At 39.9% G+C, this 24,680-nt stretch overlaps 1 protein-coding gene across 4 annotated transcripts; it reads left to right on the forward strand.

Moving 5' to 3' along the window:
• Nucleotides 1-4,667: 4,667 nt before the first annotated feature.
• Nucleotides 4,668-22,982, forward strand: nrf1 (nuclear respiratory factor 1). 4 transcript variants are annotated; one of them, XM_044186462.1, is made up of 12 exons: nucleotides 4,668-4,824; nucleotides 7,043-7,163; nucleotides 7,389-7,533; nucleotides 8,233-8,347; nucleotides 8,535-8,661; nucleotides 9,024-9,164; nucleotides 12,711-12,869; nucleotides 13,271-13,483; nucleotides 13,622-13,720; nucleotides 14,153-14,310; nucleotides 16,500-16,621; nucleotides 21,780-22,982. In XM_044186462.1, the coding sequence occupies exons 2-12, from the start codon at nucleotides 7,086-7,088 to the stop codon at nucleotides 21,938-21,940; spliced, it is 1,518 nt and encodes a 505-aa protein (XP_044042397.1). In that variant the 5' UTR covers nucleotides 4,668-4,824; nucleotides 7,043-7,085; the 3' UTR covers nucleotides 21,941-22,982. The 4 variants fall into 4 exon arrangements, with proteins under 4 accessions (XP_044042397.1, XP_044042399.1, XP_044042398.1 ...); XM_044186464.1 differs by having other exon boundaries at nucleotides 7,043-7,154; XM_044186463.1 differs by lacking the exon at nucleotides 4,668-4,824 and adding an exon at nucleotides 4,898-5,732.
• The last annotated feature ends 1,698 nt before the right edge of the window (nucleotides 22,983-24,680 follow it).

The raw sequence follows: 24,680 nt of genomic DNA on the forward strand, positions 1-24,680 counted from the left end.
GTATGGGATCTACAAGGAGGAATGCTAGAGTGGCTACTTCTAAGCCAGCCAATGACAGGAGAGCTGTGAAGTTGTCTGATCACCTGGAAACCCTTGGCTGAGACATCAAAGTGGGTGATTGATGTTGTATTGGTGCATTTACACCTACTCACTTTCTACTACTACTACTCACACACCTTTCTCACGCTTGAGTTTATCAATCCAACCACTACTCTCATTCACTTTTGGAGTTCTTGTGTTCTTCTAGTGTAAATGTATACATGTTCTTTGTAGGCTCTATGACAATTGGTAAAGACTAAAACAAAAAACAAACATCCAGACTGCCATATTATGTTGCTGATGTTAACTATCAGTGACTATATACTGGCCCATATGAAAAATGAAATAGAAATTACATTAACAGTCTATGCTAAAGGAAGAACTTGCAGCAGACCTTTGATCACAGGTAAACAGATGGTGGTTAAAAATACAAAATGTACTTTTCAACAGTAAAATATTTTGATTCTAATACACATATATACATTTGAGCAAATACTTGGAGGGACAACATTTTTTCAAACTTTTATGTAGTATCGATCGGGCTATAAAAGTTATTTTGTATACAGAAGGTGCTCAACCCTTTAGTCAGAGTCAAATTTGACTTACTGTATCCCAATTTTAAGTGAAGCAATGAAAAACATCATTATCAGTATTAGTCCATACTGAGCACTGTAAAGACAAAGAAAGCTGTGCTGTTGCTGCAATGTTGTTACTCTCACATAGTGTACAATGCCACAATGTATTTTGTACTTTCAGTGTTACACTACATATATCCTCTCATGTATTTATTACTAACACAAAACTTTCTGCAACTGAAATTTAACTGCAAAATACACCCCTAAATTAGATATAATCCACAGAAAGATAACATGGTATAGATCTTGAATTAATTTTGCTAGTAATCTCTGAATGTTCTCAGAGTAAAATATGAATGAATGTGTGATATCATTCAGTGGGCATGACTGTAGAGCAGCAATAAAGTTTCTACAGCAGTTTAGTTTTGTTCAATGCATGGTACTCCAGTGCCCCCTGCTGATCATGCAGAATATTTCACCTGTTGCACCATACGTATGTACTCCTGGAAAGTCCAACAACCTTGGAAAAAGAAATATACTTGATAATCAAGGAAACTTACTCACAGCATTGATCTAAGGCAGGTACACATTACCAAAGGAACGCTGAGTATGCCAGTTACTGTTAACATCTACACTTTGACTTTAAGCTGTTGCACCCTGGTGGCTATAGATTTAAACGGTTGCCTGTTTTAATCTTGTCTGGCTGAAAGGATTTGGACAAACAAGTGAATGCATTAAACTGCACACTCCCATATGTACCACTGTTGCCCTTAAGCAAGGCAGATATCCAACAACTGCTACAATGTAATTCCTTGGTGGCCAGCAGCACAATAACATGGCTGTACTCATGAGAAAGACAAACAGCATGCATAAATGGAGTGGCCACATCGTTTTCTGGCAGGAAAAACTGTTTAAAAAGTGACTGATGGTGATAAGAAAAATATTAAGGGGACTGAAGATTAACTGGGGAACCGAAGAGACTTAATACAGATGGAATTACAAACTACAGACCAGTTTTAAAATTAATATATCACAAGGCAACACCTGCTCCAAATGGTTGCAACTCTTTTGAAACGTTTGAGCTTTAAAATTCAGAAATCATGTAATGAGACATCTGTAAACTGTACACAACATGCTCATTTTTACCAACCCAGCTGGTCGATGTTGCTTTATATACTAATGGAACAGAAAAGGCAAAACGTCTAGCTTAATGTTTGTGATCTCCATCACTGCGAATTTCTGTTAGATTTCAACTCGTTGCTTCCTGAAGTGGAGATGTAACCATACACAACAACAGAAGTTCATTTGAGCAAATACAATAAATGTATGTGGTTTAAAGGAAGATGAATACTTTGTTGAAGCTACATTTTGTGATCTAGGTTGATAAATCTTGTATTTTTACCTAAAATATTGTCTAGCTGCAGCTTTAAATAGTAACATGTCAACAAGACAGAGAGGTTGGTAACATGGAGAGGTTATATACAGTAGGTATAGGAAGACTGATGATAATTTTCTTCCCCATCCCGACCACCTTCTACTTCTCTTCGTTATCTTGACCTCACTGCAAGGCTTGTGACGGTCCACACAATTAACTTCAATTATCCTCACTTCCACCTCACCAATTACATCCATTATTGATTCCAGAACCCCAGGCTGTAAGCCTTATCTATACCCAACCACAGCCCTATGGAGGAGAAAGCAGAAAAGGACCAAATAATAGGACCTTGGTTCATTAACACTCTCCAGCTTTTCACTCCGTCTGTGTCACACCATCATCTATCTAACAGAAACTGTTTTCCACTGCGGTGCCCTTGAGAAATAAATTAAACAAAAGCAAAATCAGTACCTTCTAAGTAGCTATGACTTTGCTAAGATGATCTATAGACCAGAATGCAAGTTAGTTACCAACACATTTAATCCTTAAATGATCACCAGAGTCAGAAAGACAAATATAAAGGCAGGACCAATAATATATCCAAAAGCTGGACTTTTGCAAAGAAAACTCAACAAATCCTTCTTAAACTCTCAACAGAGTTCTGTAAGCAACAGTGTAAAGTACACCCATCTTGTTCTGACCATAGTTTGTCCATCATGTAGCATTAGGAGACATTGTACTGATATATATATGGCATCCTGTCTGCAGATGTTGAAAGACAGATGCATTACAGTGAGACAGTGTAGTATGAAGGTCAGTTACACAGTATGGAAGCTGTAAAAGGTGGAGTCACACTCTGCGGCTCTCCTGCCAGATTTTTGGATATGATACTTGCTGACATTTAGTTAGACACAAACATAAGCTGCTGTCACCACACACTAATGTAAAACATCCATCATCTTGAAGGCAGGGCACCTGCTGAGAGCCGCATCAATGATGCCTCACTGCCATGTCCTGTTACATGAAACTTGAGAGGCTGAGATTTTGTAGTGTGATTTGTAATGCAACGCTGCCCCCTTGAGGTGTGTTTCAAGTTGTGGCTGTTGGTCTGTGATTGTCAGTGGAGCATTAAAACTACAGTAGGAATACAATACAAAGGAAAGGTATGGAATCATCATAAACTTACCTTTCTATCCTTTTCGAAAGCTGTCCATGACACCTTATGTCCCTTTTACCTGTTTGGAGTACAAAATAGGTGAGGCTTTTAGCAACCAGGCAGTCCAGTAAATTTTAAACATATATTGCTGCCACCAGTACAGACCAAAATGGCACACGTCAGGGATAATTTAGTCCTTCTTGAATACTCAAACAGAGACACATTACCTTTAAAGGCTATTATACAGTATTTAAGTGGCAATGAGACTGAGAGACTTGTACCTTCCAAATTTATTTGACATCGCTTTCACATTTAGTAACATGTTTGAAGAGAAAATTAGGACACTTAACAAAACTGAAAGCCTGGTCAACTTTCATGTTAGTTCCTGTAAGCATCATATACTGTGCTTATTAGCTAGTACCTCGTTAAAACAATAAATCTGTCTGTACAAGCCCAGCTAGGTCCCATAAAAAAAAAAGTTATATAAAGATTTACTCCCTATAATAATTGTGTCCTAGTGTGTACATTGTTCGTTTGAATAATGTTTCTGAACAAAAAATTTAAGTAAGTAAAAGTACAAGTAAGTAAGTTATTCTGCTAAGCTCTTGGAGGAATCAAAAGGTTTTAAGTACAATGTCCCTGAATGACGCAGGTGCTGCTAATTGGAATAAGTTGGAAAGTTTTGTTTTGGTCTAGCGTTATTTGTTCTTTGCTGGCAGTGACGTTTTCCCAAATTAAGACAACTAACCTCAACTAGTTTTAGTTTAGTTTTGTTTTTGGCTTCGTGTTTGTAGCCCAGCAAGCCGATAACTTTACCACAACGACGATCCTCTGCAGTTAAGTTCAGTGTGTGTGTGAGTGAGTAGAAAGGGGCGTGGTTTGCCAGGTCTTATGTGGCGTTCAATAACTATCGAAAATATTACTCACAATTAACGGTGCATGAATGAGCGATCTGGATTCAATGAAAAGGCACAATTGCTGTGATTAGAAAGGGGGAATATATTATACTTAGGATTCCTAAATGTGTAGTGTTGCCAATGTTGTCATTGTAATTTATTTTAGCCTTATGTACATTATTTTCATAACATAATGTTTTAATGCATTATGTAAAACACGTAAAAATCGTCTTTGTGTATGAAATCTATACAAAAAACTTGCCTTGCCCTACATTTGCCGTTAATATTTTCGATCTTGATTTTCTGTTTCAAATTCTTTACCTTTACTTTCTGAATATTTTACTGGTTTTACAACAACTGCAAATACTATATAGACTAAATTTGCAGCTACATTTGCAGCTATTGGGAAAAAATAAGGTAATTAAAATACGATTTACATTTCTGATGCATATTGTCTGGCCATTCTGGCACATCATCATATATAGTCTATCCATCAGCAGAATATGCCCTTTTGGTGAAACTAAAGGAAAAAAACAATAACCACCAAGACAGACTTCAAAATGTACGTCTGAATCATAGACTGTATAAAAGGTCTGAATGTATGAATTGTGACTCTGGGAGATAGAAGCTCAGAAGGGGCACCTGAAGGCATCACTAGTGCAGATCACTGTTGTGTGCGGTTTTGTTCGCTGTGTTTGCTGCTGGCTCCCCTCTGTCCTCCATTAGAGCTCGGCTCCATCCCCGCTGTACGGCGCAGGCCCGAAGTAGCGCAGCCGCTCTGAGGTTAGTGCCCTACCGCGCAATCTCCATTTATTTCAGCCCCGGCGCAGCCGCATCATCGAACCCGGCAGCGTTGGATGCAGATTGTTTAGATGTTGACTGGAGCGGGGTTTGGATACATATATGGCTTTTTGTGGGGAATCATGTTCTAGGCGCGTATCGACAACAAGCTCGGAGATAGTAGAATAGCTGTGGATCCGACGCAGGCCGCTGGGCCTGTTGTAGCGCTCTGTTTTGTTTCATATTGCGCGGGTTTCATCCTAGCTGCTGCGTTACTAAGGTTTAACGTTACATTTCATTGCACACTGAATTATTTTCTGTTCAGTGTCCGTACATCAAGCAACTGCTGCTGTTCTCGATCAAAGTTAATGTCCATTCAGATGACCGAAGCTACACCGCCAAATGGTTAGCTAGCTAGCTTATTAGCCAAATGTAGGACATTGCTAGCTTAAGTTAGCTCAGTTTGGCAATCGTCAACCGAGCCGGCAAGTCAGCTAACATTACAGCACTGTAACGCTTGAGCAATAACGTTGCCTATTTAATACTGGTAGTTACTACTTGTTAGGTGCTGTGGAAATTAGCCTTATTGCATGCCATGGATATAATTAAACAGCAATGTTATTGTCGAGTCGTGCACCGATTCGTTTATCCTCCCATTCATTGATCTTATCAGCAGCTACAGTCCATGGAGTTGGTAACATTAACGTTACAGGGGATATTGGATGCAAATAAACCTGTCTGGCTGCAGTTAATGACTTAATGAATTTTGACTCGTGTTTTGTAATTCAGTCCAAGTCTCTCTCAAAGAAACCAATTGTGTGTTTGACAGACCTGTACAAATGAATATTCCATATATCAGCTGCCCACCATGAATCAAGTGAGCAGGTTGTCCCCATTAACCTGCTTCAGTGGTTAGTTTCACTCAAAAACATTTCTACATTGACTCTATATTGATTGAGTCGTGATTTTTGAAGTGAACAGAAGTATATTGTATGTGTAAGCCTTAAGTGTTTAGTTAAACCGTATTGTATGAGTGATAATCACACCTCTGTCAGACTATAACACTCCACTCCACACACTCTCACTGCCTCAAACTGTGACTACATTTAGACTTTTTTATTATCAGAAATTCCCTTTCTTTGATTTGAAACTATGGTATGTATCTAAATAGTGCCAAGCAATATCTATTACTGTGTTAATTGCATATCTTACACTTATTTTATCTTTTATATTACACTTATTTTATCTTTTATACTTTATATCCACTTTGTTAAGTCAATTTATCTTGCCTGTATTATAGTGTATTATATTTTGATTTGCTTAGTACTTCTATTCCTGTGTGCATTGACGTAATAGTGAGCAGCTGTAACGAAAGAGTTTCCCCTTGTGGATCAATAAAGTATTTCTGATTCTTATATCTTGCAAATCCATCTCTTCTAAGACCTATGATTAAACACCTAATAAATGTCCAATTCCAATAAAACATTTTTTTCATGCTTTGATTACAGTGATGTTATTTCAAATGAAATTACCCCATTGATACAGTATAAAGCCCTCTAGAGGCAGAGCAGCAGTGGTGCACTCAGACACGAGAAGCAAAAAGATAACCTCAGGCAAATCTTTACACTATTGATGTACACTATTTTTGGGCAGTAGTATGGAGAATGATAACTATTTTACACAAATGTACCAGAACCTAGTGTGAAAATTAAGGATGATGGTGACATTGTGCATGGTCACAGTTTTGTCTTAAATTGCTTGAATTTGAAGGTCATAACATTACCATGAACTTGCATTTATGGTGCACTCAAGTTCACATAAATATACAAAATACATGCAGTGTCTTTTAAGGTACCCGGCAGTATTTCTGATGAATTTGTCCTGGCTTTCATTCTAGTTATGCTGAACTACATACTGTATTTTTATCATAAGCCTGAGGTTGTTTGTGATCAGCATGATAATGTTATGCTGATGATTATAAGCACATCTTGCAATATAAATAATAGTATATTTTGAGGACTGCTGGTAGTACATGTTCATCATTGTGTACATGCAATAATATGCACCTGCTATGCTGTATATCAGTACAGCAGGAATTACTCTCATATGAATTGTGTTATTATAATGAATAGATGGAATGTATTCAGGCACCATGTATGTGTAAAACAGTTCCTGTCATTATCTTATGCTGCATCTCTTCTTTTCCTCTTTATCTCCTCAGACATTGTACCGTGGATCCAGCTGTATAGACCAGGTGGCCGATAATGGACGAGCACATCGTTCACCAAACAGAACACATGACCACGATCGAGGCCAGCGCCGTCAGCCAACAGGTCCAGCAGGTGCACTTAGAAGCATAATAATTAACATAATAACAGTGGAAACCAGGAAGGATGAAGAGGCAGTCATCCTTCTTAGCACAAGTCCCATTATTCATAAGATGTACTAACCATTTTACCAGCTAGTTAGATTAGAACAGAAACAATAATACCTCAGTCAGATGCAAGTACCATGATATTTTGTTTAGAAGTTTAAACCCATTCTACTTTGATCATTGCTGTGTATAGGTACATGTGGCCACCTTTACTGAGACATCCATGATGAGCGCTGAGGAAGACTCAACGTCCTCACCAGATGATGATCCTTATGACGACACGGACATCCTCAACTCGGCTGGCACTGATGAGGTCACCGCCCACCTGGCTGCCGCAGGTTTGTCTAGACTCTACCCAGAAGGGAGAAACTGAGCATTCGGTGGTTCCAAGTTAGTGGGAGTGGGATTTATTTGATAACGAGCACCCAAGAACGCTTAAGGAGAGGTTCTTTGTCATTTTGGCTGTGTTGATATTATTTATCATTTACACTGAGTTGACTGAAACTGCATCAGACTTTCTGGTACAAAGAAGGTCATCTGCTCAAAACAAACAAGACTGTCTGGGGTTTTTTAAGCAGATGTTCTAATCTTGCATCTCTGATGAAGTCTACTAATCCAGTAAAATATCTTTAGCCACCTGAGTTCAATGTAATGCTTTCAACTGAACAACAGGAGGTGCCAGTGGACTGTTTTGTGGAGGCAGTGCCACACTACTTACCTCCTGTCAAGCGCCTGACAACACTTTTAGTCTTTCCCTTTTAAATTGTCAAGGCACCACAGTGGTGCCAGTGAGCTGCAATTGCAACTGTGCTCCATTTTAAACCTTACTTTCATCCTTTTAAAATTAATTTCAAATCAAATCCAAAAAGAAGATTGAATAATAACAACCATGTAACCGTACATTCGTGATAATTATTGAAGGCTCAAATCAGAGAGGGAAAAACAGCATTCAAACACAATGTACAGAATGTTGTTCATTCTGATTACTAGCCTCTACTTTTACTAACAGTCAAACTTGCTCTTTCTTTCTCTCTCAGGGCCAGTAGGCATGGCAGCTGCTGCTGCCGTGGCAACTGGTAAGAAAAGAAAGAGGCCTCATATCTTTGAATCCAACCCCTCCATCCGCAAGAGGCAGCAGACTCGTCTGCTCAGGTGAGCTTAAAACATCAATAGGCCAACTCTCCCCAATACCTCTACCGTCTGTTTTCCCCCAACAGTTACAATGACAAACATGTCACTTTCAGCACCTGAGATCATTGTTCACTCTCAGACAGAGTTGGTGTTGTACTTTATGTCTTTTATCCTGAACCAGGAGATAAAGGATGGTGTGTATTTACAGGAAACTGCGAGCCACCCTGGATGAGTACACCACCAGAGTGGGCCAACAGGCCATAGTGCTGTGTATCTCTCCCTCTAAACCCAACCCTGTGTTTAAGGTGTTTGGTGCTGCTCCTCTGGAGAATGTGGTGAGTGTTACAGTCAGCAGGTTTTATTTTCATGATCTACAATCTTTTTCTCTCACAGAAGAATTATAGATAAGGTTCGCATCTTATTTTTTTATTTATCTTGATTTACTCTGTATGTCAAAAATAGTGATAGAAGTCCATCACAAACTACTAGAGTCCAAAGTGAGATCTTAATATTGCTTTCTAACTGACCAACAGCATAAAATAAATAATATATTCAATGTATAATGCTACGTATTCGCATTTGTGAAGATGTTTATCAGCAAATGTTCAGTATTTTTACTTGATAAGGGACTCAAATTATTAAATGATCATCCAAAATGGAATCAATTCATTGCCGCAACTGTCTTTCTATCCTCCAGGTGAGGAAGTATAAGAACATGATTTTGGAAGATCTGGAGAACGCTTTGGCTGAACATGCCCCTGCTGGTGGAGAGCTGGCCTCAGAGCTGCCCCCCCTCACCATTGATGGCATCCCTGTCTCTGTGGACAAGATGACCCAGGTCAGGCTCAATACTCTCTCTGCTTATCTATTATGGTCCAAACCTCCCAAGCAAAAGAACCGTGTATATCCAGCATTAAACAGCAGTTCCTTTGTAGAAATTGACAAATTCAAAACTCCCCTTTTGGTGTCTGAGACACAAACACAATGTCGGTGTTCCCAGCAGAGGGCACCAGTTGGCAACAAATCAGAATCACAGATTGTGTTTTTTGTTTGTTGTGAGCAAGAGCTTAGCTAGCTATATGTATCAAGGTCAAACACTCAATTTTAGCTGTTTTCGCATGTCATGGTAAAGAGTGACTTCGGCATTGTAGTTCAGGCATACAGTATGCCTGATGCACAGGTTGTGTCCGCATCTGAAGACAAGACGAGCCTCCCTTTGCTAGACAGACAGTGGTACCAGTGAGCAGTGAGAGGATGTGACTGCTCTTGGTAGGCCTTTCACTGCAACATTAGCACGATTGGCGGCCTGAGTACTATCTCCACCCGAGGGAACCCAGCTTGTTTACTCTGCCATCCCAGTGCTGCTGACGCATTCTCTGGATCATCGTCAGAGTAGCCAGCATGACAGTGGCCCCCAGAGATGGTCCTGTACCCTGGGAGAACGGTAGCCAATCCCAGGACCAGATGTGTCCTCAGAGGGCAGGTGTTAGTTGGTGCTTGTTTTTCTGGATGTTGTAGGATGAGATTATCATGAGTAACCTGTTGCCTCACTCAGCTATGCCAAGCCAGGTGGAAAGGTGTAGGGGTGGGTTTTTTTTAGAGGTATATGTGTGCCAAGTGTTGGAGACAAGATGTTGTCCAGTCCCTCTGGAGAAAGGTTGATCAGCCTTGGAAATAGCAAATATGAAAATGAGAACTAAGCGATGAAAGGGAGCTAATTCAGACTTAGTGCTCCTGATCCATATCGGTAAGGCCTTATTGTCTTCTATGCAGACATCTGCAGTAGGTTTTGTGCAGCTGAAGAAATCCCAAGTGAGGTTTAGTGACACAGGCAGAAGCTCTGGCCCCGAAGCATCTGTAGCAGGTGATCCCGGGTCTAGCCTGAGCCCATAATTACCCCCTAGCCTTGTTAGGGCCAGGGACCCAGCAACATAGCTGCCTTTCTAAATGCTGATTGGACCATTGCTTGGAGGATTAGGATTGGGGGGTGGGGTGGTGGGTGCAAAGACAACATGCCACTTAACTTACTAGCCACTGTAATTAGGCCATCTGGCCTAGCACACATGCATCCACATACATCCACGCATGGACCAGCCACAGGTGGAAATGCAAGCATCTTTTTGCTACTAAGTCCTTTTTTCTGGGGCTAATCCAAGTTGTTCTGTCAGTATGCCAAGTGTTGGCTGAGGTGAAGCCCCTTTACTGCAGCCACCAGATGTTTTTCCAAAGCTGATGAGATAAAGTATTGACCATCCATTTTCCATCAAGATCCATTTTGTCATATCTTTGTGTGATGCACTGAGGAACTGTGTATAGGTGGGTTGTGAGTTAGAGAAGGGGGTCTAAGGGGGAGGAGGGAGGGATTTAATTCTCCCGGAACCAAATTTAGCCTGTGATGTCGAGGCAGGCAGACACTGCAGTGCCTCATTGTGCAATATAATCCCCCTGTGATGCTTGCATATTACCAGGACACTGAGGACATTGGCACTAAACCCCACCCCAGCCTGTCAGTGAGTGCGAGTGTATGCTTGCTCTTGAAGTGGTGCTGTGATGGTGAGTGGATATGCATGCCGCTCACTGCGCACATGAAGTATGTATGCTGGTGGATGATCAATAGCAAGCAAATCAAATGAGATTAAGACCACCACTCATTCCCTCTCCCTGCTTTGGGGCATAATGCAAACTTCTGGAGGTATCTCATGCAACATTGCAAACAAAGCAATCACTATAGGAAAATAACCACACATGACCCAAAAGCAATTAAAAATATATGTCTGATTATTTCTTTTTGGGTTATCTGGCTTCATTAAACCTACATTCAGTAGGTTTAATGTAGGCTAGTGTATTAGGTACACCTAGCTAAAACTAGTTTGCCCCATTTATTTCAGTAAAGGGTCTTAAATATTAGACCTATTAGTATAACACAATACAGTTCAACATCACCACAAACTACAACCTTCAGAGAGACCATGAAGTTGAATAAACACCTCCTTCCAACAGTTTAAAAAAAAACATTCTAACCTTCATGAAGGTAAAATTTGTTGTATTAGGTTTTAGGTAGGTGTTCCTAATAAACTGGCTAATGAGTGTAACTTGAATTAACTCATTTCAAGTAGCCAGTTGCTAACTGGCTATGTTAAGCCTGGGTTTCACATAGCCAGCTATTTGTAAACTACCATGAATGAGGTGGGTTTTGTAACAGCCTATTACAAGAAAAATCAACTGCATATTTAAATGTGACATCAGACTCAGAGATTTGTGGATGTATTGTTTTCTTTTCACCAGTTTTTAATATTGAAAGGACACACTGATTAACAGAGCCAGACGAATAAATCGGACGGCCCAATGTATTGGTCAATTTTAGCTATTTGTCAGCCAATAAGTAACAAGAAACTGCAGCAGAGAAATGCCAAAAATATGTTTTAGGTCACTTAGAAATAAAGAAGACAGCACTAACCAGTTTATTTTTGAACTGTAAAATGACATGTACTGAGCATATCTTGGTCACAATTCTTTAAAAAACTAATTTAAGGAATCCTCATCAAATATGTTTATCTTATGTGTTCATGAAAGACAAAACAATAATGGTTATATATTGTTAAAGTTGTTATTTCTAAACTCTCAAATATTGGTAGCGGACTCAAAAATCATGGTGGGTCGGCCTCTGCTGATTTAATTTCCTCTTTTACAATTAGTGCAGATAACAAGCCCTTCCTCTGCAATATAAAGAATGCTATTTGAGTGCTGGTCTCTTAATGCCAGGACAAAGCAATCAGCCCGCAATTACAGTAGCTTTTTTTGTTCTAATGACCTGCACTAAAGAAGCTTGGCTCCCTTATTTAAGTGTTTGTGAATGGTACACTCAAATATAGTGGACAAGCACTCATTGATACAGTCAATCCACAATAATGAAATAATAATAACTTGATTCTCTACACAAGTCTATAAAGTAGCATAGGTCATGCGTGATCAAAGTAAATCTATTGTTTTTGTTTGACATTGATTTTCTTTTTAACAATATTGACCAGCTTGTCCTTGTTAATTCCTACGCTGAATGTACTGGAGCCTTTGCTAGGACAGGTTCACTGCTGAACTGTGTTGGATCGCCCCTGATGTTCCCATGGTGTCTGTCTGACAAATCAGGCTGGAGCCACAGCCATAGATTGGTTTGTTAATAAATATGATCGCATTGTTCTCCTTTTAGAAAGACCATTTCTATTTGCAGGCCTTGACCACCTCAGCAGCCGGCAGCAGATACCCGATCAATAGGCGCCTCCTGCTGTCTGCTCAAGGGCGTGTGTGCTTATGTGTGTGTGAGAGAGACACTGCAGCTTTCCACTTTAGAGTTTTGGTGTCTGTATCATCTCTTTACTCCATGCATCAGGCCCAGCTGCGAGCGTTCATCCCAGAGATGCTGAAGTACTCGACAGGCCGAGGGAAGCCTGGCTGGGGTAAGGAGAGCTGCAAGCCGGTGTGGTGGCCTGAGGACATCCCTTGGGCCAACGTCCGCAGTGACGTCCGCACAGAGGAGCAGAAACAGAGGGTGAGAGAAATACTGGTGTAATGGTGTCGTACTTTGTCGACCTCTGCAGGGAAATAGCGTTTTCCCTTTCCCCCTCCTTCCATTGAGATTTGTTCCTATTAAGCTTCAATTTCTGCACTATACAGATGGGGCAAAATAGTTAACAAGCATATTCCAAGACATTAGGTCCCAAAGTTGCCCTAAACTCCACAAATTCCTGATTAGTACTTGACTTTTTGATCCAATTCTGTCTTAGTCATAAATGGTATCTGATGATCTGGTATCTGAATACCCATTTCTCTAAATCTTTGCGATGAGTGAACTTTGGAATTGTAATCTGTGATGTGGCATTCAATGTCAGCTGTCCTTAAATCAATCTCTAGAATTATTTGCCATATAAACTTGTATTTATGTTTCCCAAGGTGTCTTGGACGCAGGCATTGCGGACCATCGTTAAGAACTGCTACAAGCAGCATGGCCGTGAGGATCTGTTGTATGCTTTTGAAGACCAACAGATAACCACGACAACCACCACCCAGCACCACCTGACCACGCAGAATATCGCTCACCTTGTGCCCTCACAAACTGTGGTACAGACCATCAACAACCCTGATGGAACCGTCTCGCTCATCCAGGTACTTTTTGGTTGCTTTTTGATCATTAAAGTCTTGAGGATTGCACTTTTTCAAATCAAAATCTTATTCAGTAATTCTAAGGTTTATTGCTCTGTCTGTTCACTTTTTGTATTTTGTGACTGCACCCCTTTCTCTCAGGTTGGCACGGGACACACAGTTGCCACCCTGGCAGATGCCTCAGAGCTGCCCGGTGTGACGGTGGCGCAGGTCAACTACTCCACTGTGACTGATGGAGAGGTAACACCCACACATACGTCTAAATCACTTTTTTATACCACAATATAAACACACATTCTGACCATTTACTACATATACAGGCTCTCAAAATGAATAATGTACAAGTATGTACACGTTTCTGGCTGACTGTAGTAATAAACTCCAAGTTAACCACTCCTTTATTTACTAAAACGCATAAATTGATCGATCTCAGTCTTTCTGGGGAGTTGAGGAAAGTGCCACTAATGGCTTAGTCACAGAATCAAAGTATATACAGCAAATTCAGTGAAATGTGAACAGTGCACTTAATTGGAGGTGTCCATTCAGCACCACAAAATGAAAACACAATCCAGAGGACCGACAATCCAATACAGTAATTTTTCACACAATCTTTATTACCTCACTGCTGATCCCCATTTGCTTTCTGTATGAAATTATATTGTTCCTTTCCAGGTGGAGCAAAACTGGGCCACCCTGCAGGGCGGTGAGATGACAATCCAAACCACTCAGGCCTCAGAGGCCACGCAGGCAGTAGCATCTCTGGCTGAAGCCGCTGTCGCTGCCAGTCACGAGATTCAGCCTGGAGCCACCGTCACAATGGCTCTCAACAGGTGAGGATGGGAGAATTGATTGGATTTGAAATGTTCATGTCCTGGTCTACAATTAGTAAACTTTCTGAATTAAAAACTAATGCATATGTACATTTTTTGTTATATTCATATTGTGTTTTATTAGAATCCTAATTTAGGTGGACCCGTGTCATGAAGTTTTATTGAGAATTTAAGTTTTCTAGGAGATCTCAAGTGCATCTATGGCTAGTATCCTCAGGTCATAAATGTTACCTCCTCGCACTTGAAAATGTGTAATAAAGGAAAACAGAGGTTGGATTGTTGGCGACAGAAAAGCAGAAGTGGTAGCATAAAGCTGTCACTGTAGAATTGTCCCCACTTCTTTAACAAGAAATGTATACATACTGTAGGATTTGGTGTGTAGTTTTCTCTGACACAATCCTCAAGGGTCTTCAGTTACTGGCGGTAGAGCCAGCAAACACTGCAGAGCATCAGGCAGCTCTAACAACTGGATGAGACTGGGACAACTGTCAGGGCAGGTCACCGGGGTCCCCTGGAGATGAGTCAACTGCCTCTCATCCTAGTTCAGCATCTAATTAATTAGCCTGTAGCTTTCACAGAGGCAGTGGGCAACCATTTAATTGGTTGTTAGCCACATATCTCCATGTGCTAACACCTCAGTATAATTTTGTTTATTAAAAAAACACTAGTGCAGGTGTTAAATGCTTGATTGTTTAGTAGTGCGACTAAGTCAGTAAAGGTTTTAAATAAAATCACACATAGCATAGCATTTAGAACTTGTACTTCTGAAGGTTGAGGATACAGTACATTGACCTTTAGTAATAGGCTGTTTGCAGATTCTAGAAATACTCCTGTTTTCAGTCAGATTACTATCGACCATGACAAATGTCTTAACTACAGCAACTCGAGTAATAAAACATGTACAGGGGTTGCTGTTGGTGTAATATTTTTCTGGAAGGAAAGCCACACACGATTGTATTCAGATGGGATCTACAACAGGATCTTAAACCACGTTGCATGGAGGGCCAAGGGTCTGCAGGATCTGATTACAACACAAGAATGAAGAAGGTTGAAAGTGTGCTCATGAATGAAATTAGTTAGTAGTCTTTGGTTGCAGTGAAAATCTGCGGACCTTTTTAGACCAAATTCATCAGTCAGACTCGCTGAGATGCTGACATGTTAGCAGGTTTTTTTCACTACAATAGTGTACAGGCAATAATTTCAGATGTGTATGGGTATGTCCCATTGGGGCTTGTTACCTGCACCCACCTGAGTCCTCCTTCCTCTCCCTTCCCTCCCCTGTTTACCTGTCTTAAGCTACTCTGGGCTCTCTGCTCCACAGGCTCTGGAACATTTTGTCTCTGTTTTCCAGCTCCAGAGGGAGAATAGAGCCACTTTCTCTCACTGTCTTTTCTGTTGTTGACATTGTGACCAAAAGCCCTCTCATTGCAGAGCTTTGACCATTTAATCTGCATTACTGTATTGATGGCACAAAATGTTCACCGCTGAACAGAAATACCCAGTTTGTCTTTGCTGCCGCAATTGACTGTAAAATAACTGTCACCAAGGCTCGATAAGAAGCATTTTATACCAATGTTGCCAGACTTTACTGCCATCGTCTCACTGAACAACATCCAGTTGGGGGTCATCCACATACAACCACAACGTAAAGGCATCATTACTGCTTACTGTCTGTCTGTACTCTCTCAGCTCCTCTTTCTCCTTATCTTTCCATCTGTAGTTCTATCTCAGATGTGATTATCAACCAAGCTGTGAACAGTTCCATTAGTTCATAACGAAGCTGGTGTGGTAATAGGCTCGTGGTAATTCCACTGGATAGATCTGGTTAATAAAACTGCTTTGTTAGACCCGTAGCACCTGGCCTTTAGAGAGATGTGACAGATTCTCCATAAGTCCAGACTAGAAAAGCCTCTTACAGCTCATACACTTCTGCCTCTTCACCCCACATCTCTCTAATAGCCCTTGCCTTTGTGAGCTGCCCGTGTGTGTGTGTGTGTGTGTGTGCATGTGTGTGCTTTTCAGCTTTGTACTAATGATTGTATCTGGAAGCCTAATATATACACCCATCTCATATGTGTCTGTTTTTAATTCTAAATTGTGTGCACCGAAAAGGTTTATTTGCCTTTTTTTTCTTTTTTTTACATATTGTACATATATATGATATGTGTGCATGTTTGTGTGTTTTGCAGTGAGGCAGCAGCCCATGCTGTAGCGACGTTGGCAGAGGCCACTCTACAAGGCGGAGGGCAGATTGTCCTGGCAGAGACAGCAGCTGCTGTTGGGGCTCTGGCAGGGGTTCAAGATGCCACAGGTATATATTCATCCTTAATATTATCATCAACATGACTGAGACAACATGCAAAATACACCTCAAATGACAGAATTTACACAAAGTCATATACAGAATAAAGTCACTTTTGTTGTTGTCTATGGCACCAGATGATATTTTAGTGAAGTTGCCAGTTTATTAGGTCCACCTAGCTAAAACAAATGCAGGCTAATACAACATATGTATGTATGTATGTATGTATGTGACTACAGTGTAGCGAGTTGGTAGGTCTGAAAGGTTATAAAGTAACACTCAGTTACCCACATCCTTTTCTTTATATCAGCACCAGCGTTGAATAGATTAATAACCAATGTGGTATAGTACTTTTTCATCTAAATTTCTTAGCTTGTTCAGCTGTTGAATTCATAGCTATCTTTAATAAACGCAAGCAACTTAAACCCTAGCTTTGTCTGAAATCACTCCTTCACTCATTCACAACCCCCCATATAATAGACACTCAATAGTTTATTAAAGAAGTAAACTGATTTCAGACAGTTAAATATCATCATCATTTTGCATCATCACTGACGGGTGAAGTGTTGCACGACTGTAATTTTTGCACCTATAAAATGTAAATTGTGTTTTTAACAAAGAAGTATTTGTGCCATGGACACTTCGTTTTTTGTTCCATTGTAGGAACTTTTGAGGGCACTATATACACGTCACACACACACAGGTCCTGTTGTGATTAAAATGGCTCAGATGAGATCAGAGCTGCAAATTAGTTTTTTTCTTGACAATACATTTGTGTTCAGAGATTTGAATAGCTTCAAAATAATCTGTCTCTGGAGAAATTGAGTTAAGAGCTTCTCTTTTTAAACTCTTTAAATTCATGTGATTGCGTCGTTATTACACAGTGTACCCCCCCCCCCCAAGCAGCCCTTGTTTTAGAGTTGGACTGATTGCAAAGATCCAGAATGCGGTTACACATCTCTCAACCTATCCCTCTTCATTGCGTCTTGAAAATAAGCAAACATTTAGAAACAAAGTGTCTAACTTGGAAGTACCTAAAATCAATCCATACATTGATGACAAATTGGTAAAGGTCTTAAAAATACCATCTGAATACAAATCAAGAAAACATTGTATACCTTTGTTATGCCATACTGAAAAAGTGGAATCCAAATATGAGGGGCGAAACAGGTGATTGTTACATAATGGACCTAAAGGAGATGCAGCTACATATTTGAAGTGTTTGTATTTTGTATCCGTTTGTTGGTCCTTGACATGAAATAGCTTGGGAAACCCTGTAAGATGACTTCTTCTCGATCAGTTGGACTAGTTTTTGTCTTCTGCCTGTCGAGCCTGTGCCTGGATTAAACCACATTTTCTAGGCCTATATCTTATTCACAAATCAGTGGTCTGAGTGGATGAATGTAAAAGTCACAAAGTGGTGATAACTGCAAACTTTGACATCTATATTATTTATTATATTTATTTTAGGCAGTTGCAGACTTCAGTCATCTCCCAAAAAGAAATTGGGAATATTCTGTTATAGATTTTTCCATTGTGACAAATGGAAATACAGTAATGGGAAACTGAATTCTTTTATCAAGAAATGTTTGGCATCACATCTTAACTAATTGGTACTTGTGTGTGTTCCCCAGCCAATGGCATTTCTAATTAGTCTTACTAAGTGTAAGCTTCCCTGCAGAAGCACTGCGGTGAGACCTCTGAGCTCCTACACTCTAATCTACTCTGTGCTGATGTGACAGATGGTGTGTTTGTGTTTTTGTGTGTGTGTAGCAATACTCCCTTCTTTTTAATGATACGTTAGCTGCAGGACCGTATCGTCAACCTCCTTACATGCATACTGCACGCACTGCTGTGGCGGTGTGTGTGTGTCTGCTGGGACTGGACCAGTTTGTAATGACATCCTCACATCCTTGTTGGATAGCATTAACAACCATTTTTAGGATATGTTCAGTCAATATCCTGAGGGTCAAATGTAAAGCTAGTACTTGTCAATGATTAACATTGAGGGACATGCGTCGTTTACCAAGTCTGTAAATGTCAGTGGCTTATTGCACATGAATACAGATATCCAAGTGAAACTAAGCAGGAAATAATATTGAGTAATTTTTCTAGCCTGTCCTGGTGTTAACTCTTTGGCATTCTCATTGATTGTTCAAGTTGCAAGTTCGATTCAAGAGCTTTTTTCGATTTTGGAAACCAGGATTTGATTCATTATTATTTATTTTATATTTAGGTTTTTTAAATGATTATCGTTATTGTTATCATCATCTTGTCATATTGATTATTGTTGAAGCCAAAATAATTCAATTCAATTATTTCTTTTAGCAGATTGATGCTTTGAATCATGGTCATTTATAAATTTATAATTACAGCCCAGTTTGTAATGCTAACAAATGTAAACATCAAAGTCCATCTTTAGCAAGTATAACAGTTCCACCCAGACAAAAAGTTTAGTTACACACACATCTTGTCAAGCTGTCAGTCTTTTTCTGATTTGCCATTTCTTCTAATTATCATCATCATCATCATACAGTGGGTACACTAGTCCAGGAGCATGAGCAGGTCCCTCAGGGGCTGATCCAGTCCATTCTCAGTCCATGGTCTAATCGCTGGGCCAGCTGTCAGCACACAACCCCAGGTTCTCTTGTTTGGCTATATACATGCACACACACGTATACTGTACATGTTACACGAATACATGCCTTAGTCTAAATTCAGACAAGTCAATGTACAAACCTGTGTCCCTATGCTTGCTTACACACACACACACACACACACACACACACACACACACACACACACACACTTGCAGTCCCCTCCTCTTACTGTCCATACCCTACATTAGTAGAACAACACATAACTGATGCATGCACATAGCTGGATTTCATGCACAGTTGATAAAATGAACACAATAACAATTTTCTCTCACTAGTTTACATTAAACAAATTGATCTTTTGTTTTAAATCACTGCTTTGCAGTTGACCTCTGGATGCCTTTTACCTAAAGTAGCCTTCCAGTTGTCGGTCCCAGTTTATACAGCTCAATGTATGTGGACAGACATTTGAACAAGTGGCTCTAAAATTGTTGTGTGAAACAGTACAGATTGTTGCAGGCAAGGTTCTTTTGATTTCTTGCATTCTCAAGGGAGAGCTTTGCTGTAGCAGTATTTCATAGTTAAAAGGAACAAAAACAGAAACCAAATAGGGTGTTAGGATGGCAGGAATTTGATTCCAAAATGGATACCCCTTGGATGTTTCTGTTGGCTAAACAATTTTACTTTTGAAATTGAATTTCATCAGAAAGTGTCATACAATACTTAAATAAAAGATGGAAAGCCACATGTTTATATTTAAATAGTAGTCATAACAGAAAGCACATGCTAAAACATTGTGCATAATACAAAAATATGTACAGTGTGACTAATGTAAATTTCAAGTTATACAGATCTAACATCTGCAGCCTTTGTTTGACATCTTGCTACTAAACCATAAGAAGTCATTTGGCTGCAATAGCTCACTTAAACAACTAACAGAGCTGCCAAAGCCAGTCATTCTCCCGACTATTGACTTTAGCTAATCACTGTAGTGCCCAACAGGAGTGGAGAGCACTGTTTGAAGTGCACCGGCCCAGACACCGCTGATTGGCTTGTGTAGCGACCCTTCACTGACAGGCATGCAGACACACACACACTTATACATACACGCAGCCACACCAGACACGGCCCTTAATGTCTAAGTAACCATGTCTGAGTGAGGCACTTCACTCTGCACAGTAACTGCGCTGTGTCCGTACGTCACCGTGCCAGGCCAATGCCCTGTTCCCTAAGCCCTCCTCCATAATCACTGCAGCACAATTACCTGCATCAGCAAAACTTAACCCTGTCACAAATCACTGGCGAGTGGGCTTAGCAAGGGCCCACATTAGAGGACCAACAATTACAAGCTAACCTGACAAAAGGGGACAGATTTTATTTTGGGAGGCTTGAAAGATGGCACTCAAATAGATTTGAATGCAGCCCTGAGTCATCTCAGTTATGTATTTGAAAGGATTCATGGGTAGTGTGTATTTGGTGCGTTTAATGTCCACTGTCTTAGCTCATCGTAATGGGAGTGGGCATGAGCCACTGCCATCCCCTCCACTGACCTTCTTGCCTGCCTATGACACTGTGACAGCTTGCAGGGTGGGGCAGAAGCCCACGTGACTGCAGCAATAATCCCTGCAGGCAGAAACACACACACACACACACACACACACAGCTGGGCATGGGGGAAGCTAGCTGAGAACGTTCAATCGGACCATTGTTCAGAAATGCCGTCTCTGTAACATGGCTGCCTTCTGTCACATACAACTACCTGGACTTCTGCCTCCCAAGCACCGTGTCGAACATAAACTTTAATGACGATTGATAATGAAAATTACCTCTGCCCAAAGATTGAACCAGCAGTATTTGTTACTTATGAGTATTTGCATTATCAATTAATATGTTGATTGCTTTTTTCAATAAACAATTAATTCTTAATGTCAAAAAATAGTGAAGTATGCCCATTTCCTAGAGCCCAAGATGATGTCTTCACATTGCTTGTTTCATCCAAAACACAGTCCAAAACCAATTCACAATTATATAAAGTTAAAAAAAAGACATACATCCTCACATTTGAGAATTTCAAACCAGCAAATGTGTGGCATTTTTCACTGATATATTACTTGAATGGTTAATGATTGTCAAAATTGTTCATTTATTTTCTGTCAATCAACTTTTCTGAATGGTCAACCTGTAGGAACTGAACAGGACAAAGATTTTTGTCTACAGAATACTGTAATAAATATTATTCCAATCTCACAGCAAGGGCTGTAACTAATGATCATTTTCATTACTGAATAATCTGTTGATTATTTCCCAGTAGCTCTCCTGGTAGACTCACATTTGAAATGCTTGCACCACCAAATGCTGCCTGGTAAATTACCTAATAACTAATAATCATTTTTTAGAATTATTGCCAGTTAGTTTTCTGACTAATAGATTAATCGAGTAATTATTTCAGCATTAACTAAAGCTAAATGGGATAAAATAGATGGACACATAAAAAGTGATGTTGATCCTTGCTTGGCATTCAACCCTGGTGCTGTGTGTCTAAATCCAAAATGTCTGCATCTTCTCCTCAGGTCTGGTACAGATCCCGGTCAGCATGTACCAAACTGTAGTGACCAGTCTGGCCCAGGGCAACCGGCCTGTCCAGGTTGCCATGGCACCTGTCGCCACACGCATAGATAACACTGTCACACTGGACGGCCAGGCGGTGGAGGTTGTGACCCTGGAGCAATGACAATTACGACCCTGGAAGGAGTAGAAGCCACTGAATGGCCACCTTGGAGATTTGTTAATTCTACTGTTTTCCAAGACATCACGCTCTGTACAAAGTCAAATATATTTTTAAATGTACATCTGCAGGGGAAGTAAAAGTGAGTTATCAATGCATTGTGTTTACTATGTAAAGATATTGCTTTTGTTGGTGTAATTTTTCTCCCATTTAGCGTCATGTTTGTTTTTGTTTTGTTTTTTTAGCTCTGTGATGTTGAGTATTTAGTATTTATTTCTTTACAATTAACCTTTACTTAAAACAAAGATGAACCAAAAAGCCTGGGAGGAAAGCCACCACTGCTTCACCCAGAGTGTGTAACTGTCACTGTTCTGGATTTTCATAATCGTCTGTGTTTGACTGTTTAGTTTTTAGGATGCATTTACAATTCAGTGCCATAGTCAGAAATCACTCCTCTCTGTTTCCCATATCCTTGATCACTATTCTAAATTTCACTCTTTCAACCTCAACTCACCTAAAACTATGTTAGTGTACAGAACAAAGACACTCCCAGACATTTCTCACATTAGATGATGAAATATTATGTTGAAATACTGTCTTTTCGTGTGCTTTTCCCTGTGCTGTTTTACTGTAGTCCACGCACATGCCAAGATTTGTGAAGACTCAGGATATACATCAAGGTGTTTTTTACTGCTGGACTGCTGAGCTGACTTCCTGAAGCAGCCATTTTGTCTACCAAATCCGTTCATTTACAGTGCATGGGTAGGAGCATCCCTTGGTATGTTATTTTTTTAACATGAACTCCTTTGTATGTCACTTACGACTCGGTGGTCTGCATCACTTTGTATATCACATGAAGTTAGTCATACTTGGACATGAGCAGCAGTATTTGTGATGCAAATATCAAAAAAGCATTTCTTCAAATCTTACAACAAAAAAAACATTGCTTGCCAAGAATCGACAGAGTTCGATGCAGCTGTAACATTTGGTTGAACTCACCACTATTTAAAAAATTAAGTCCAATAAAATTGCTGCTGTTTACCATTCATTCTGTTTCTTTCTTGATTATTAATACACTGACCATCCAAACTCATAACCATCAATGGATACATAAAATGTTAAAGCTATATTAGTCAGTGTTTTCCATGTTAACATTAAATCAAATGACTACATAAGGGCAGCTAGTTAGCCAGCTAGGACTTAAGCTAGCCGAAAGCTAAAATATCTTTGCTAACATGATCCCTTGACACAAACAGCCGCCACCTTTGAGCTCTATCTCACTTGTACTTATAGCTACGTAGTACAAAATGCAACACATACATCTACACCATCGTAACACTGTAGTGAGTGACAGAATTTGTGTGTGTGTTTGAAAGAGTGTTAAAGAATGTGTTCATCAAAATGCAGAGTATTAATGATCCAATATTTTAATTATTAATTTATGATTAACACTATTGTGTTGATAGAAGTGTTTCAGCTGCATTACATTTAATACAACAACTTAAGGTTTATGATTTGGGAGTTGACTTGTCTGTCTTGACTTGACACTTACCTGTGTATTGCAAAAAAATTACCTTGTCCCACCTCTTCCATTATAGCAAAAAAAGCATACACATACAGTGAAAAGTTCATGTTAGACCTTTTGGTGTTTACACACGGTTTACAACTTTACAACTGTATCTTCCCTTTTTGAGGAATGCCACATTTCTCTGCATTTTGTCCCGTAATGATATAGTTGCCACTTGCTACAAAACCACACTCTTCTCTACAGCACCCCCACCTTCCCTGCCGTGACAGACAGCGCCATGATTACATCATAAGCTGCCTGAACCTCCTCTGCTTCAAAGCCTGGGATTTGCTAGCCAGGCCCTTCTGTTGCAGAGTAGAACAGAGAGAGAAGCGTTCAGGCCTTAATCTATCAGGCGTCAGTGTGTATCCCGCTCTTCCTCCAGATTAAAGCTGAACCAGGTTGCATTCACACAGATGAAAAGATCCCATTTTCTTTCTTGTTTTATGTTTTATTCTCCCCCCATTTTTAGATTGAACCCCCTGTGTCAGCTGGAAAACACTCAAGAGCTTGTTGTGGGTCTTTGTAGGCAAGAGAAAAATTTGTATAATGTTTGAGTCATTGTAGGTGTGTGGCACGCATGCGCATCAAACTGTCACTGCAGATTAAGAAGGCCTTATTAGCGTGCTTTCTTGGAAAAAGGCCGACACTTCATGCTACCTAAGCCTCTCCGTCCTCCATCTCTGTCTCTCTCTGCACTATCCATCCACTCAGCTACACTTACACAAAGTGCATTGAAACCTTTCAACTGTATCAATAAAACTGAACCCAAATGAGTTATGGAATGGCACGGGTTCAAAAAGGACGGAACTTGTCTCAGCCAATTCCAGTCTTAAGATACCTTTCATCTTAGTTATTATAAATGTTTAAATGGCGATTGTATTTAAAGATTTTGATGTATTTCATTTAAATAATTTTATTTTGATAACTGTATAAAATTACACAACTTCAAAAATAATTTCACTGATTTCATTTCATTCCAAAATATGAACTAAAATATCTGGAAACAGTATGGACTCCAACCTGCATTTGCAAAATGAAGAACTAAATGAGAAAAGGTATTTTGTATTTTAAAAGAGAAGTCCACTGTTGACAAAGAGATATTGACTTCTGTATTATATTTTATTATATCCCTACTGCAGTATAGTATTTTGGGATCAAACTGGAGTACAACTTTTC

This window comes from Siniperca chuatsi, linkage group LG23 (assembly GCF_020085105.1).
Source record: "Siniperca chuatsi isolate FFG_IHB_CAS linkage group LG23, ASM2008510v1, whole genome shotgun sequence".
NCBI classification, from domain to species: domain Eukaryota; kingdom Metazoa; phylum Chordata; class Actinopteri; order Centrarchiformes; family Sinipercidae; genus Siniperca; species Siniperca chuatsi.

Bases quoted from the DNA above. Each gene is read 5' to 3' on its own strand.
- nrf1 (XM_044186462.1), top strand. From the start codon at position 7,086: ATGGACGAGCACATCGTTCACCAAACAGAACACATGACCACGATCGAG. The intron at 8,348-8,534 runs GTGAGCTTAAAA...GTGTATTTACAG, and splicing joins CAGCAGACTCGTCTGCTCAG to GAAACTGCGAGCCACCCTGG. The intron at 9,165-12,710 runs GTCAGGCTCAAT...TCCATGCATCAG, and splicing joins CTGTGGACAAGATGACCCAG to GCCCAGCTGCGAGCGTTCAT.